Source organism: Artemia franciscana, chromosome 20 (assembly GCF_032884065.1).
Source record: "Artemia franciscana chromosome 20, ASM3288406v1, whole genome shotgun sequence".
NCBI classification, from domain to species: domain Eukaryota; kingdom Metazoa; phylum Arthropoda; class Branchiopoda; order Anostraca; family Artemiidae; genus Artemia; species Artemia franciscana.
Window position 1 is genome coordinate 1,404,538 of NC_088882.1, and position 12,617 is coordinate 1,417,154.

General features: G+C 35.5%; 1 protein-coding gene across 2 annotated transcripts in view; it reads left to right on the plus strand.

The window, feature by feature from the left end:
- The window catches only part of LOC136040256 (protein tweety-like), a 74,639-nt gene that overhangs the window by 44,467 nt on the left and 17,555 nt on the right, over positions 1 to 12,617 (plus strand). For both annotated transcript variants that reach the window (XM_065724476.1, XM_065724475.1), the window contains exon 9: positions 12,059 to 12,198. In XM_065724476.1, the coding sequence (XP_065580548.1) occupies positions 12,059 to 12,198 (140 nt within the window). The remainder of the gene's footprint in view (positions 1 to 12,058; positions 12,199 to 12,617) is intronic.

Below are 12,617 nucleotides of genomic sequence, written 5' to 3' on the forward strand. Positions count from 1 at the left end.
AAAATGATAAAAGAAATGCGTTCAAGTTTTGGTTATATTTGGCCGTTCTAAAATCGTCATTTCCAGCTGGAAATGACGATTTTAGAACGGCACAGATCTTACTGGCTAACTGTTGTATCTTTTCCGCTCAAATAATTTAATTTGAAGTTTTTTAATTTCACTAGAACATTTTCTATCATCAAATCTCAAAAGAATATAATAATAGAGGTATTTTAGCTAATAATTGGCAAAAAGGGCGGAACTTGTATCCTCTGAGGGAATGAGTGCAATGAGGTAAAAAGAGAACAAAACTGCAAAAGTGTGCTAGTTGGCAAATCGAAAAAAGTCGCCAACCCCAGTTGACAACTCGACAAAACTGACAATCTAGTCACCAAATACATACATCTTGTCAGTCGAGGGTGCTACTGAAATACACGGACAAAACGGAGAAAACGATCTAACGTGAATGTGCTGCCAATCAGTTTGCTGGCCAATTTGCAAGACCTGCTATTCCAACGTGATAATACTTACCATAGCAAGACGGCATGGTTAGCATGATTTGACAATGATTGGTATCTAGTTAAATTGACATCTACCATGATTGACCATCTAATTACCAAATACGTTCATCTTGTCAGTCGAGGGTGCTGCTGAAATACACGGACAAAACGGAGAAAACGATCTAACGTGAATGTGCTGCCAATCAGTTTGCTGGCCAATTTGCAAGACCTGCTATTCAAACGTGATAATACTTACCATAGCAAGACGGCATGGTTAGCATGATTTGACAATGATTGGTATCTAGTTAAATTGACATCTACCATGATTGACCATCTAATTACCAAATACGTTCATCTTGTCAGTCGAGGGTGCTGCTGAAATACACGGACAAAATGGAGAAAACGATCTAACGTGAATGTGATGCCAATCAGTTTGCTGGCCAATTTGCAAGACCTGCTATTCCAACGTGATAATACTTACCATAGCAAGACGGCATGGTTAGCATGATTTGACAATGATTGGTATCTAGTTAAATTGACAATCTAGTTACCAAATACATTCATCTTGTCAGTCGAGTGTGCTGCTGAAATACACGGACAAAACGGAGAAAACGATCTAACGTGAATGTGCTGCCAATCAGTTTGCTGGCCAATTTGCAAGACCTGCTATTCCAACGTGATAATACTTACCATAGCAAGACGGCATGGTTAGCATGATTTGACAATGATTGGTATCTAGTTAATTTGACAATCTAGTTACCAAATACATTCATCTTGTCAGTCGAGGGTGCTGCTGAAATACACGGACAAAACGGAGAAAACGATCTAACGTGAATGTGCTGCCAATCAGTTTGCAGGCCAATTTGCAAGGCCTGCTAGTCCAACGTGATGATACTTACCATACCAGGACAGCAGGGTTAGCATAAGGCTTTAACAATGTCCCATTTAAGAAATTGTTGCTCTAAGTTTTATTGGATTTGAAAGCTGTACTAAGGTTGTTATTGTTTTGAGTAATAGGAATACACTAATTTTATGGTCATTGTCACATAATTTAAAACTTATAATTTAATTGAAAAGCTCTAGTGATAGAGCGTAGAATATTTTTATCGTTTATCCGCTGGCAAAATTTGTCTGCTGTCTTTCAAGATCTCATCAAGTTCAAGGTAAATTTGCACTCAAAAGATAATAGAATCTTTGGAATTTTCGAAGCAGAATGTGTCACGTCTTCTCAAAAAAAAACTTGTTGTTTTCATGTTTAGCGTTCGCTGGATGACCCTTGCCACACTTTACCTTTGTTCGTTACTTTTGTTTATCTGTTATCATGTGTTACCCTTGAAATGTTACCTTCGGGAACTCTTAGGCATAGTTATAGACAGCAGACTTACCTTTAAGCTAAAATTTATGCATAGCCGTACATATAGCAGTACATATGTGTGTATAGCGGTGCATACTTCAGTACATATTTGGGCTTAGCGGTTCATCTAGCTGTATATAGCAGTATATAGTTGTGTATAGCGCTACATATAGCACCATACAGCAGTACATATATGTGTATAGCGGTACCTACAGCAGTACATATTTGGGTTTAGCGGTACATAAAGCAGTATATATTTGTCTATAGCGGTACATATAGCAATATATAGCAGTGCCTATTTGCGCATAGCGGTACATATAGCAGCATATAGTAGTACATATGTGTGTACAGCGGCAGTATATACAGCAATATATATTTGGGTTTAGCGGTACATATAGCATAATATATTAGTACATATTTGTGTATAGCGCTATATATAGCAGCATATAGTAGTATATATATGTGTATAGTGGTACATACAGCCGTACATATTTGGGTTTAGCGGTACATATAGCAGTATAATTTAGTACATATTTGTGTATGTCGGTACATATAACTGTATATAGTAGTACATATTTGTGTATAGCGCTACATATAGCAGCATATAGTAGTACATATGTGTGTACAGCGGCAGTATATACAGCAATACATATTTGGGTTTAGCGGTACATGAAACACTATATATTAGTATATATTTGTCTATAGCGGTACATATAGCAATATATAGCAGTGCCTATTTGCGCATAGCGGTACATATAGCAGCATATCAAACAGTTTGTGGTAACGAACTGTAGTAAGGAGCAACCCGGCTCAAAAGTAAACGAAACTCTAAAAAACGGAATTTTGATGCTAAAATATACATCAAAAGAATCAGACTTTCATGCTGATTTTAAATATATAAGTTTCATCAAATTTATTCTTTGTCATCAAAAGTTACGAGCATGAAAAAATTTGATTTATTTTAGAAAATAGGGAAATTTTAGTAGTACATATTTGTGTATAGCGCTATATATAGCAGCACATAGTAGTATATATATATATATATATATATATATATATATATATATATATATATATGTGTGTGTGTATAGTGGTACATACAGCAGTACATATTTGGGTTTAGCGGTACATATAGCAGTATAATTTAGTACATATTTGTGTATGCCGGTACATATAACTGTATATAGTAGTACATATTTGTGTATAGCGCTACATATAGCAGCATATAGTAGTACATATGTGCGTATAGCGGTATACACAGCAGTACGTATTTGGGTTTAGCGGTACATATAGCAGTATATATTAGTACATATTTGTGTATAGCGGTACATATAGCTGTATATAGCATTACATATATGTGTATAGTGCTACATATAGCAGTATATATTGGTGTATAGCGGTAAATACAGCAGTATGTATTTGGGTTTAGCGGTACATATAGCAGTATATATTAGTACATATTTGTATATGGCGGTACATATAGCTGTATATAGCATTACATATATGTGTATAGTGCTACATATAGCAGTATATATGTGTGTATAGCGGTAAATACAGCAGTACGTATTTGGGTTTAGCGGTACATATAGCAGTATATATTAGTACATATTTGTGTGTAGCGGTACATATAGCAGTATATAGCAGCGCATATTTGTGCATAGCGGTATATATAGCAGTACATATTTGTGTATTGCGCTACATATAACAGTACATATTTTTATGTATAGTGGTACATAAACTTACTGTGGAAAATTTTTGTCGTATGCTGCTAGCTTTTACCTGATAATATATGCTTATTAACCTATGTAATTCTTGATATTCCTATTCGGTTTTTGGCCTCTGTTTGCTGATTCAAGTTCAAGTTCATTTATTTATAAATCGCACATACATGTATATATAAATGACATAGGCCCATGGGGAGACAAGCTCGAAAAACTAGGCCTAGACAAAGATAAAATAATAACACACTACAATACAAAGATAAACATGACGGCAAAGATACAATAACACAACAATAATATGAAAGTAGCAGCTAGCCCAGGATCATTCAATACTATTGAAAAAATTAAAAATGTCCATATTAGCTTTATTACCAGTTGTAACCTAGCTTTCAGAGTGAGAACATCTCAAATAACTGGATTATATTGATTCGGAGTTCAAAGTAAAAGGATTTGGTTTGAATTGGATATTTATGAACTGTGAGTAAAACCGGTCTACTTTAGTGGGACGAAAATAACGAATTCAGTTACTTTGAAAAGTAACTACTTTTTTATTATTACTTTGATTATTTTGAAACTAATTTTATCGGATGTGAGGTCAGCTGTTTGACAGCATGGTGAGTAATAAACTGATTTGATTTTGGACTTTGGCTAATTGTCCATATTTGCTGGTTATACCATTATGACGGAATATGTACATTCGTCGGTGTTGAATTTCGTGCAATCAAATCTTAAAAAAGGAGTAAGTGATGAAGTTATTGCTAACCATGCTGTTGGGTTTTTCGATGAGAAGTCTATTATGGCGGCTAAAATAGAACTTTGGTCTCATGTTTACGAGGGTGAACGTGTGCAAAGACGCCAAGGCGATCAAGCTAATTACCGTCACATTAAGGACATGATGGAAATCTTCCAGAAATGCGACAGCGAAAATTTGGGCTAACCTCTTTATTTTTCTACGCTTATTAGCCTTCTATCAACGATTAAAGTCCCTTTTAATCTGTTGTGTACAAGCGTTGGGTCCCCACAAGCCAGAATTCAGCTTAATATTTATTATAGCCACATATCGTGCTTAAAGAGGTCTGAAGAAGTAGCTGTTCCCCTATGTCGCTTTAGAGCAAAAACAAGAAGTTCAATTTGGAAGAAAAGGATTATTTTGAAACTAATTTTATCGGATGTGAGGTCAGCTGTTTGACAGCATGGTGAGTAATAAACTGATTTGATTTTGGACTTGTCTCATCTGTGGCGAAGTCCATGTTGATCAGGATGAGCGTGATTACGACCATCTCCCCCTATCCCTCACTGTTACCCTTAATGCTACTGCGGAGAAGAACCTTCGTCCCAATTCTAGAAAATGGATTTCTAAAAGAGAATGGAACAAAGCTGACTGGCCTCTTTATTTTTCTACGCTTATTAGCCTTCTATCAACGATTAAAGTCCCTTTTAATCTGTTGTGTACAAGCGTTGGGTCCCCACAAGCCAGAATTCAGCTTAATATTTATTATAGCCACATATCGTGCTTAAAGAGGTCTGAAGAAGTAGCTGTTCCCCTATGTCGCTTTAGAGCAAAAACAAGAAGTTCAATTTGGAAGAAAAGGATTATTTTGAAACTAATTTTATCGGATGTGAGGTCAGCTGTTTGACAGCATGGTGAGTAATAAACTGATTTGATTTTGGACTTTGGCTAATTGTCCATATTTGTTGGTTATACCATTATGACGGAATATGTACATTCGTCGGTGTTGAATTTCGTGCAATCAAATCTTAAAAAAGGAGTAAGTGATGAAGTTATTGCTAACCATGCTGTTGGGTTTTTCGATGAGAAGTCTATTATGGCGGCTAAAATAGAACTTTGGTCTCATGTTTACGAGGGTGAACGTGTGCAAAGACGCCAAGGCGATCAAGCTAATTACCGTCACATTAAGGACATGATGGAAATCTTCCAGAAATGCGACAGCGAAAATTTGTCTTTGCCTACATACGTGATTATTTTACCTACCGAGGTTCCTGTTATTCCTGCTGTGGATTATTCTAGCTTCGCCTCAAAGCTTGTAAGCATTGATTCGGAACTTAAGCAAATCCGTGAGAAGATTTCGTCGTATGATCTTAAATTCCCCCCTCTTAGCAGCCCTGGCGCTCAGTCATTGAATCCCGATCTGACGACCGTTGTTATTTCTAAAGTCCCATCAGAATTAGATAATCCTGCCAAGCGTCGCGAAATAATAGACTCTATTCCAGGTCATGAATGTATTCACAGCATTAAGCCCTCTGGCGATAAGCTAGTGGTACGAATTGACAAGATTGCTGCAAGGAACTTTTGCAATGCCGTTCCAAATGTAATGAGAGATTGTGACGTCAAAGTAAAAGAAACGAAATATATTGGAATCATTAAAGGTATACCGACCAATTTTGATGAGGAAATGTTAATTGATTGCAATAATATTACTCATGCGAAGCGAATAGGCAATTCTTTGGCTGTTAGAGTGTTTTTTGAAAACGCTGTTGCGCTGGCTAATGCACTTCGACTTGGTATAAAGATTGGGTATGAGATATATCGAGTTTACGAATACCAACGCCCACCCAAATGCTGTTATAATTGCCAATCACCAAATCACTTAAAATCAAATTGTGATAAAGAAAAATGCTGCTCCCGTTGCGCAGGGCAACAGGAATCCTCGCCTGATTCTCCGTGCCAGGCTACACCAAAATGTGCGAACTGTCAAGGCAATCATGTGTCATTTTCAATGAAATGCCGAATTCTTCGTGAACTTCTGTCGAAACGATCGTCCTATACTAGAAAATGAGTGCTAAGACTAATTTCACTATATGTTCGTTCAATATTAACGGTACTAAGGATAAAGACGTTTCTTTACATCAGAAATTAGAAAATTTTGATGTTTTATTCCTCCAGGAGCATCTCCTACCTTTAGTGAGCTTAAACTCCCTACAGAGAAGTAACGAACACTCAGTTTTTTCTAAAAGTGCACGCAAAACCTCTGGCAGACCATCAGGTGGCCTAGCATGTTTAATAAAAAAGATGCTGTTTTCACCACCCCCTTTATGCTATCACGAGAGTGATTGTTATATTGCTATTCGTCTTGCCAACCTTGTCCTCATTAATGTTTATCTCCCCTGCGACCAGAAATCCCTCCGAAGTTTAACTAAATTTACAAAATTTTGCGCATTAATAAAAAGTCTTTTGAATGGCATTGAGAGTAGTGGACTGGATTGGTTATTAATCGGTGATCTGAACTGTAACATTAACTCTTCATCAGTGCGAACTGAGCTTCTGTTAGATTCCTTACCGAATAGTTACAAAATTTTGAAGAAAGATGCCTCCCATTCCTATATCCATAATAGTGGCTCACTTTCAGACATTGACCATTGTATCGTTTCTTCTGGTCTCATCTGTGGCGAAGTCCATGTTGATCAGGATGAGCGTGATTACGACCATCTCCCCCTATCCCTCACTGTTACCCTTAATGCTACTGCGGAGAAGAACCTTCGTCCCAATTCTAGAAAATGGATTTCTAAAAGAGAATGGAACAAAGCTGACTGGCCTCTTTATTTTTCTACGCTTATTAGCCTTCTATCAACGATTAAAGTCCCTTTTAATCTGTTGTGTACAAGCGTTGGGTCCCCACAAGCCAGAATTCAGCTTAATATTTATTATAGCCACATATCGTGCTTAAAGAGGTCTGAAGAAGTAGCTGTTCCCCTATGTCGCTTTAGAGCAAAAACAAGAAGTTCAATTTAGAAGAATGACCCAGAGCTCAAAACAATAAAAAATCGGGCTAAGTTGTGGCTAAAAATTTGGATAGCTTGCGGCCGCCCCTTAAGGGGTAATGTTTTCGATATTAAACAAAGAACAAAACTTGATTTTAAACGCTATCTTCGAAAAATTAGGTACAATGGTGCTGAATTTCCTAAGTCTCCTAGCCAGTGGAAAAAAGTGATCAATGTCGCCAAGTTTGATAGATCGCCTACGGCTGACCGAATCCCTAATGTATCATGGATCAATCATTATAGTAACATTTTCGATACAGTGATATATGCGGTTCATTTTCGTTTTGCCAAGCTCTGTTCTAATCTGTTGCCTAACAAAATCATTCAAGGTCATGTACCTCGTTAGCGTTGACCGTGTCAAAAGAAGTGTAGAGAGACTTAAATCGAAATCTTATGATATAGACGGCATCAGTGCTTTTCACCTCAACACCGATTCGGAGGAATTAGTTTATCACTTGCAGTTACTTTTTCAGATGTGTTTATGCTCTTCTTTAGTCCCTGATTCTTTTTTAGTTGGTAACATTACGTCAATTTTGAAACGCGGTAAGGACCCAACTAGTTGCGCTTCGTATAGGCCTATTACGGTTGCTTGTACTTTAAGTAAAGTATTTGAATATGTTTTGCTCCCTGATCTCCTGTCTAATGTAGATTATATGTCTAATCAGTTTGGCTTTAAGCCGTATATAGGATGCCAACATGCTCATCGTGCTATAGTTTCGCTATTACTTGAAGCGCATAAAAATGGTTTTGAGGTTCATTTTTGTGCACTCGATGTTTCAAAAGCTTTTGATTCAATTTGTCATAGCCAACTTTGGTATTCTTTAATCCAACTTGGTGCAAATGTGTCTATTATATCAACTCTTCGTTTTTGGTATGCTAATTCATATGTTCGACTCAAGTCAGGTGACACCTACGTTGGTAATATCCCCATCCGTTCTGGTCTTAGGCAAGGAGGAGTCTTATCCCCTTATCTTTTTAATGCTTGTCTTTATTCTGTTTTGCCACGTATTAATCCATCATGTTTTTTAGGCCTAACTAATCTTTCGTACATTGCATATGCAGATGATTTACTTTTGATCAGCCGCACTAAATCTAGCCTAATTAAGTCGACCCAGCTTGTTTCTAAGTCTTTTGAGGAAATCGGCCTCAAACTTAATACTGAAAAATGTGAATATTTAGTTTTTAATGCTAAGCATCAAAGTAGTGATATTGATTGTGGTTATTTTTCAGTTAAGCTCGTTCCTTCGATTCGGTGGCTTGGTATTAGTATTTGTTCATCTTTATCGGCTTTTCGATCCTGTGGGCTAAATGATATTAAAAGTAAACTTAAAAAAGGGTACGCGAAAATTGTCCCGAACCGAGGCAGATTTTCACGAAAGGCTTTATCCAGACTTTTATTCTACATATTGCGATCATTCTATATTGTTTCTTTCCGGTTTGCGCCCGTTGTTTAATAATGAAGATTTGCAGGGCATAAGAGTTATGTATTTTCGTTATTGTAAATATTTATTGTATCTGCCGCGTTCTTATAGAAATCAGAAGATTATCAGAAAGTTTTGTGCCACTGATATTATTTTCGTTTATAAAAAACTCTATGCTAGATTAGGTGCTGAGGCCTGTCAACGCTTGGGCCCTTACCACCCTTTGATTAGACTGTATTAATTGTATTGTTTGTGTTATTTCGTTTTTCTTTCCTTAATGTTTTTACTCCGCTTAATTTGTCAAAACAAGCGGGTAACAAATAAATTATTAATTATTATTATTAAATATAAATTAATACTGGAAGATAGCTGAGAGGCCCATAATCACCCAGAGCAACGAATCATACAAAAACTTTGCCTTACTAAAAAGATACTTAATTAAAATAATCCTGAACTAAATGAAATTTTAGTTTCCTTTTTATTAAATGGATAGAGGAAAAATTATCAATAAGAGTCTTGTGAGCATCCCAGCACCGAGCTATTGACACAAACGGAGCGAATTTAGATCTCTCAGTATTATACTTGTCAATGTAGATACCCTTTTTTTGTCGAGTGTTATAATTATGTAAATCTTGTGATTGGGAGAACAAACTTTGATGGAGGTAATATGGCGGTAATTTCTTAATGTCATAATTGATTTTGAAAAGAATTGCTCCAAAAGCAAATTGTTTAGAGACTGGAAGTATATCTAGATAAGTTTCTAAAGATGCAGTAGAAGACTTATTTGGAAGTTCAATAGGTGATGGAATAAACAGTTTAAGGATTCTTATGGCTTTATTTTGTAAAATCTGTATTGGTTTAGTATGGCTTTTAAATGTAGATAAATATACTAGAGAACAATAATTAATATTAGTCTGAATCAGAGCAAAATAAATACTTCGTAAAGCAGAGTAGGGCAAACAAAGCTTCAACCTTCGCATTAAACCAACATACCTTGAAATCTTTAATCGTAGATTTTGAATGTGTGTTTTAAAAGATAAGCTTTCGTCAATCACAAGTCCAACGTACTTTATCATTTTCACACGAGATATTGATAATAGATACTTTGAAGAAGTAACTCGGGTAATACGAGGGCAGATGTTTGACTTTCTGATGAAGGAATTTATGTCCCAAATTTTACAGACCTTTTATTAACAGCTTTTTAATCGAAATTTTTTTAATTTTTTTCAAAATTTGTGAAAATTTGGCAACATTCATTGCTTATCTACATGTTTATCATCTGACCTGATTTGCTGCTAATTCTGCTGCTGACATGATAGTCACTGTCTTATTGATTTGTCCTAAATTCAACAAACCTGTTAGTAACGGCTCTTGATTTGAGATTTTCACCTTGTTTGCGAGAATTTCGCATAATTTTGTTCTAATCCTACTCGTTTACTATTTATCTAGTCTTTAATTCTCCACTTTGACTCCACTCTCAACTTTAATGATTCTCCTCTTTGACGCACATGCCTGATGGGGGGGGGGGCAGTCGCGCAGCAACGCAGCAAGTCTTGCTGTGAAAACAGTCAGCAAAACTTAAGTAAAACAGTTCAAAATAGGGATGAAACCTTTTTATTGACAGTGAATAGATATAAAATTATTTAACTGGATATTTCGAACACATATACATTGTTCATCATCAGCAGTAAAACTAAAAGACATGAATAAAAATAAACAAAATTTATACCTAATAAACTAATTACATATAGTTTATTGCTCTTATTTTTTTCAATGCAACAGCTGAGGCAAATCTCTTTGACCTTTTCGTTTCCGGTTCATTAGAATTATATGACATATTATGTGGACAGAGGTCATAGCTCTTAGGTGAGGTGATATTTACTTTATTTCACCTCAGTAAATTATCATAAATTGAGTTCAATCCAAATTCACCTGTATCTCTGTTTATGGAAATATTCTTGAATAATTTTTTTTAATTTCGATTGTTTCCCTGAAAATTTGCTTTAAACCTTGGTCCCTAGAAATCAAAGAAACATTTTCAAACAAAATAAAATGATTTGGAAAATTAAAGATATGTTCCGAAAGGGCCGACGTGAAATCTTCAGGTTTGGTATTTTGCTTTAAAGACGATGAAATAGAATTATGATGTTGTAGCAATCTCATTTTTAAATTCTGGTTAGTACGTCCCAAATAAGAGCTTCCACAAGTACATGGGATTTTATAAACCCCACTTTGTTGCTCTACGGAAGTCCGATCCTTTCCAGAATTTAAAAAAACTAGCCAAATTATTACTACCTCTTAAAGCTACCTTTAAGCCATTATTTTGTAAAATTCTTTAAGTTTTTCACTCAAAACTGGAACATATGGTAGAGAACAAAAAAATATCTTTCTTTTCTGTTGTTTCCAGAATATCGTCAGAAAATTCTAGAAATTTTTTCCTTCTTTTCGAAAAAGTCTGGTCAATTAACCAACCCGGATAATACTTACTTATTAAAATCTCTTTTAACAACTATAATTCCTTCTCAACGAATTTTGGAGAACAAATTCTAAAAATGCGGTCAGTTAAGGATATGATTAAACCAATTTTTACTTGGCGAGCATGACCGGAGAAAAACGACAAGAATCTGTTATTGTTAGTAGGTTTTCTGTAAATCTTAAAATCCAGACTATTTTCATTTTTGAAAAGAAGGACATCCAGAAAAGGAAGTTTATTATCCTCTTTTAATTCTATTGTAAATTTTAAATCACCTCCCCCCAAAAAAATCAATATGTTCTAAAAAACTTTTTAATTCTTCCACCCCATAATTCCATACTGAAATTATGTCATCCATATGTCTCCCCCAAAATTTATGTTTTAAAAAGTGTGAATCTAACGCTATTGTTTCAATATTTTCTACAAAACAATTTGCTAATAAAGGACTTAAAGTGGCCCCCATGGGTAAACCATTTACTTGTTCGAAAAAAAACCCTCTGAACCCCCCTCCGAGCAAAACTTGCCTTAATTGCTGAAAACTAACAGCTTTTGCTGCGAAGTTTTTGGCACGAAAAATTTGCTGGGTTTAAGGTAAGGGTAGTGGCTGAGTGTAACAACGGTCCAATGGAATTGGGAGGGGGGTAGCTTTTGTTGTATCAACTTTAATAAGATTTGTAGGAGTTCATAAAAGATGATTACTTCATTTGTCGCAGGTTGCCATTAAGACTGACTTTAAATAGTGTTTATTTTTTTTATCTTTTGTTCACTATATATGTTATTTTATCCATAATTATATGTATTATTTATTATAATTTTTTTATTTGTTTTAGGTAAGGGTAGTAGCTGAGAGATTAAAACGGCACCTGGGTACTGCTTCTCATAACCTAAGTATGCTGGCTAGTTTAGTGGACTGTCGGCAGCCACATCAACAATATCAAAAAGCTGTATTTCACATGTGTGAAGTAGGAATGTAAGTTAAATTTTGTGTTTTTCTATTTAGTTTTATATATGTGTGAAGCAGTTGTGTAAGATTTGTCTTATTATGCTGGTCCGTGTGAAGGGCTCATGCCCCTTTCTTAATACCGAGCTGTCGAGGTTCTCAATTGATTTTCAGTTGTTTCTTACATTTTAGGGCACTTCTTTTGAAGTCAAGCCTTCCTCCCCCCCACCCCAAGAAGAACGACAGGACGTTCTTTTTCAAAAAAGCGCTTTCGTCAGGACGTATTAACCTTTTTTTTTAGTTTTCTAATTTAAAGAGGAAAAAACAAAAGAAAACAATAATTTGATTCTATTTACGTTTAGATTTTGGAATAATTCAGCTTCTCCTGATTTGTGTTTATGGAGATAGTAAAAAACCATTGGCTTTTACTTAATATTTAAGCTTAATTT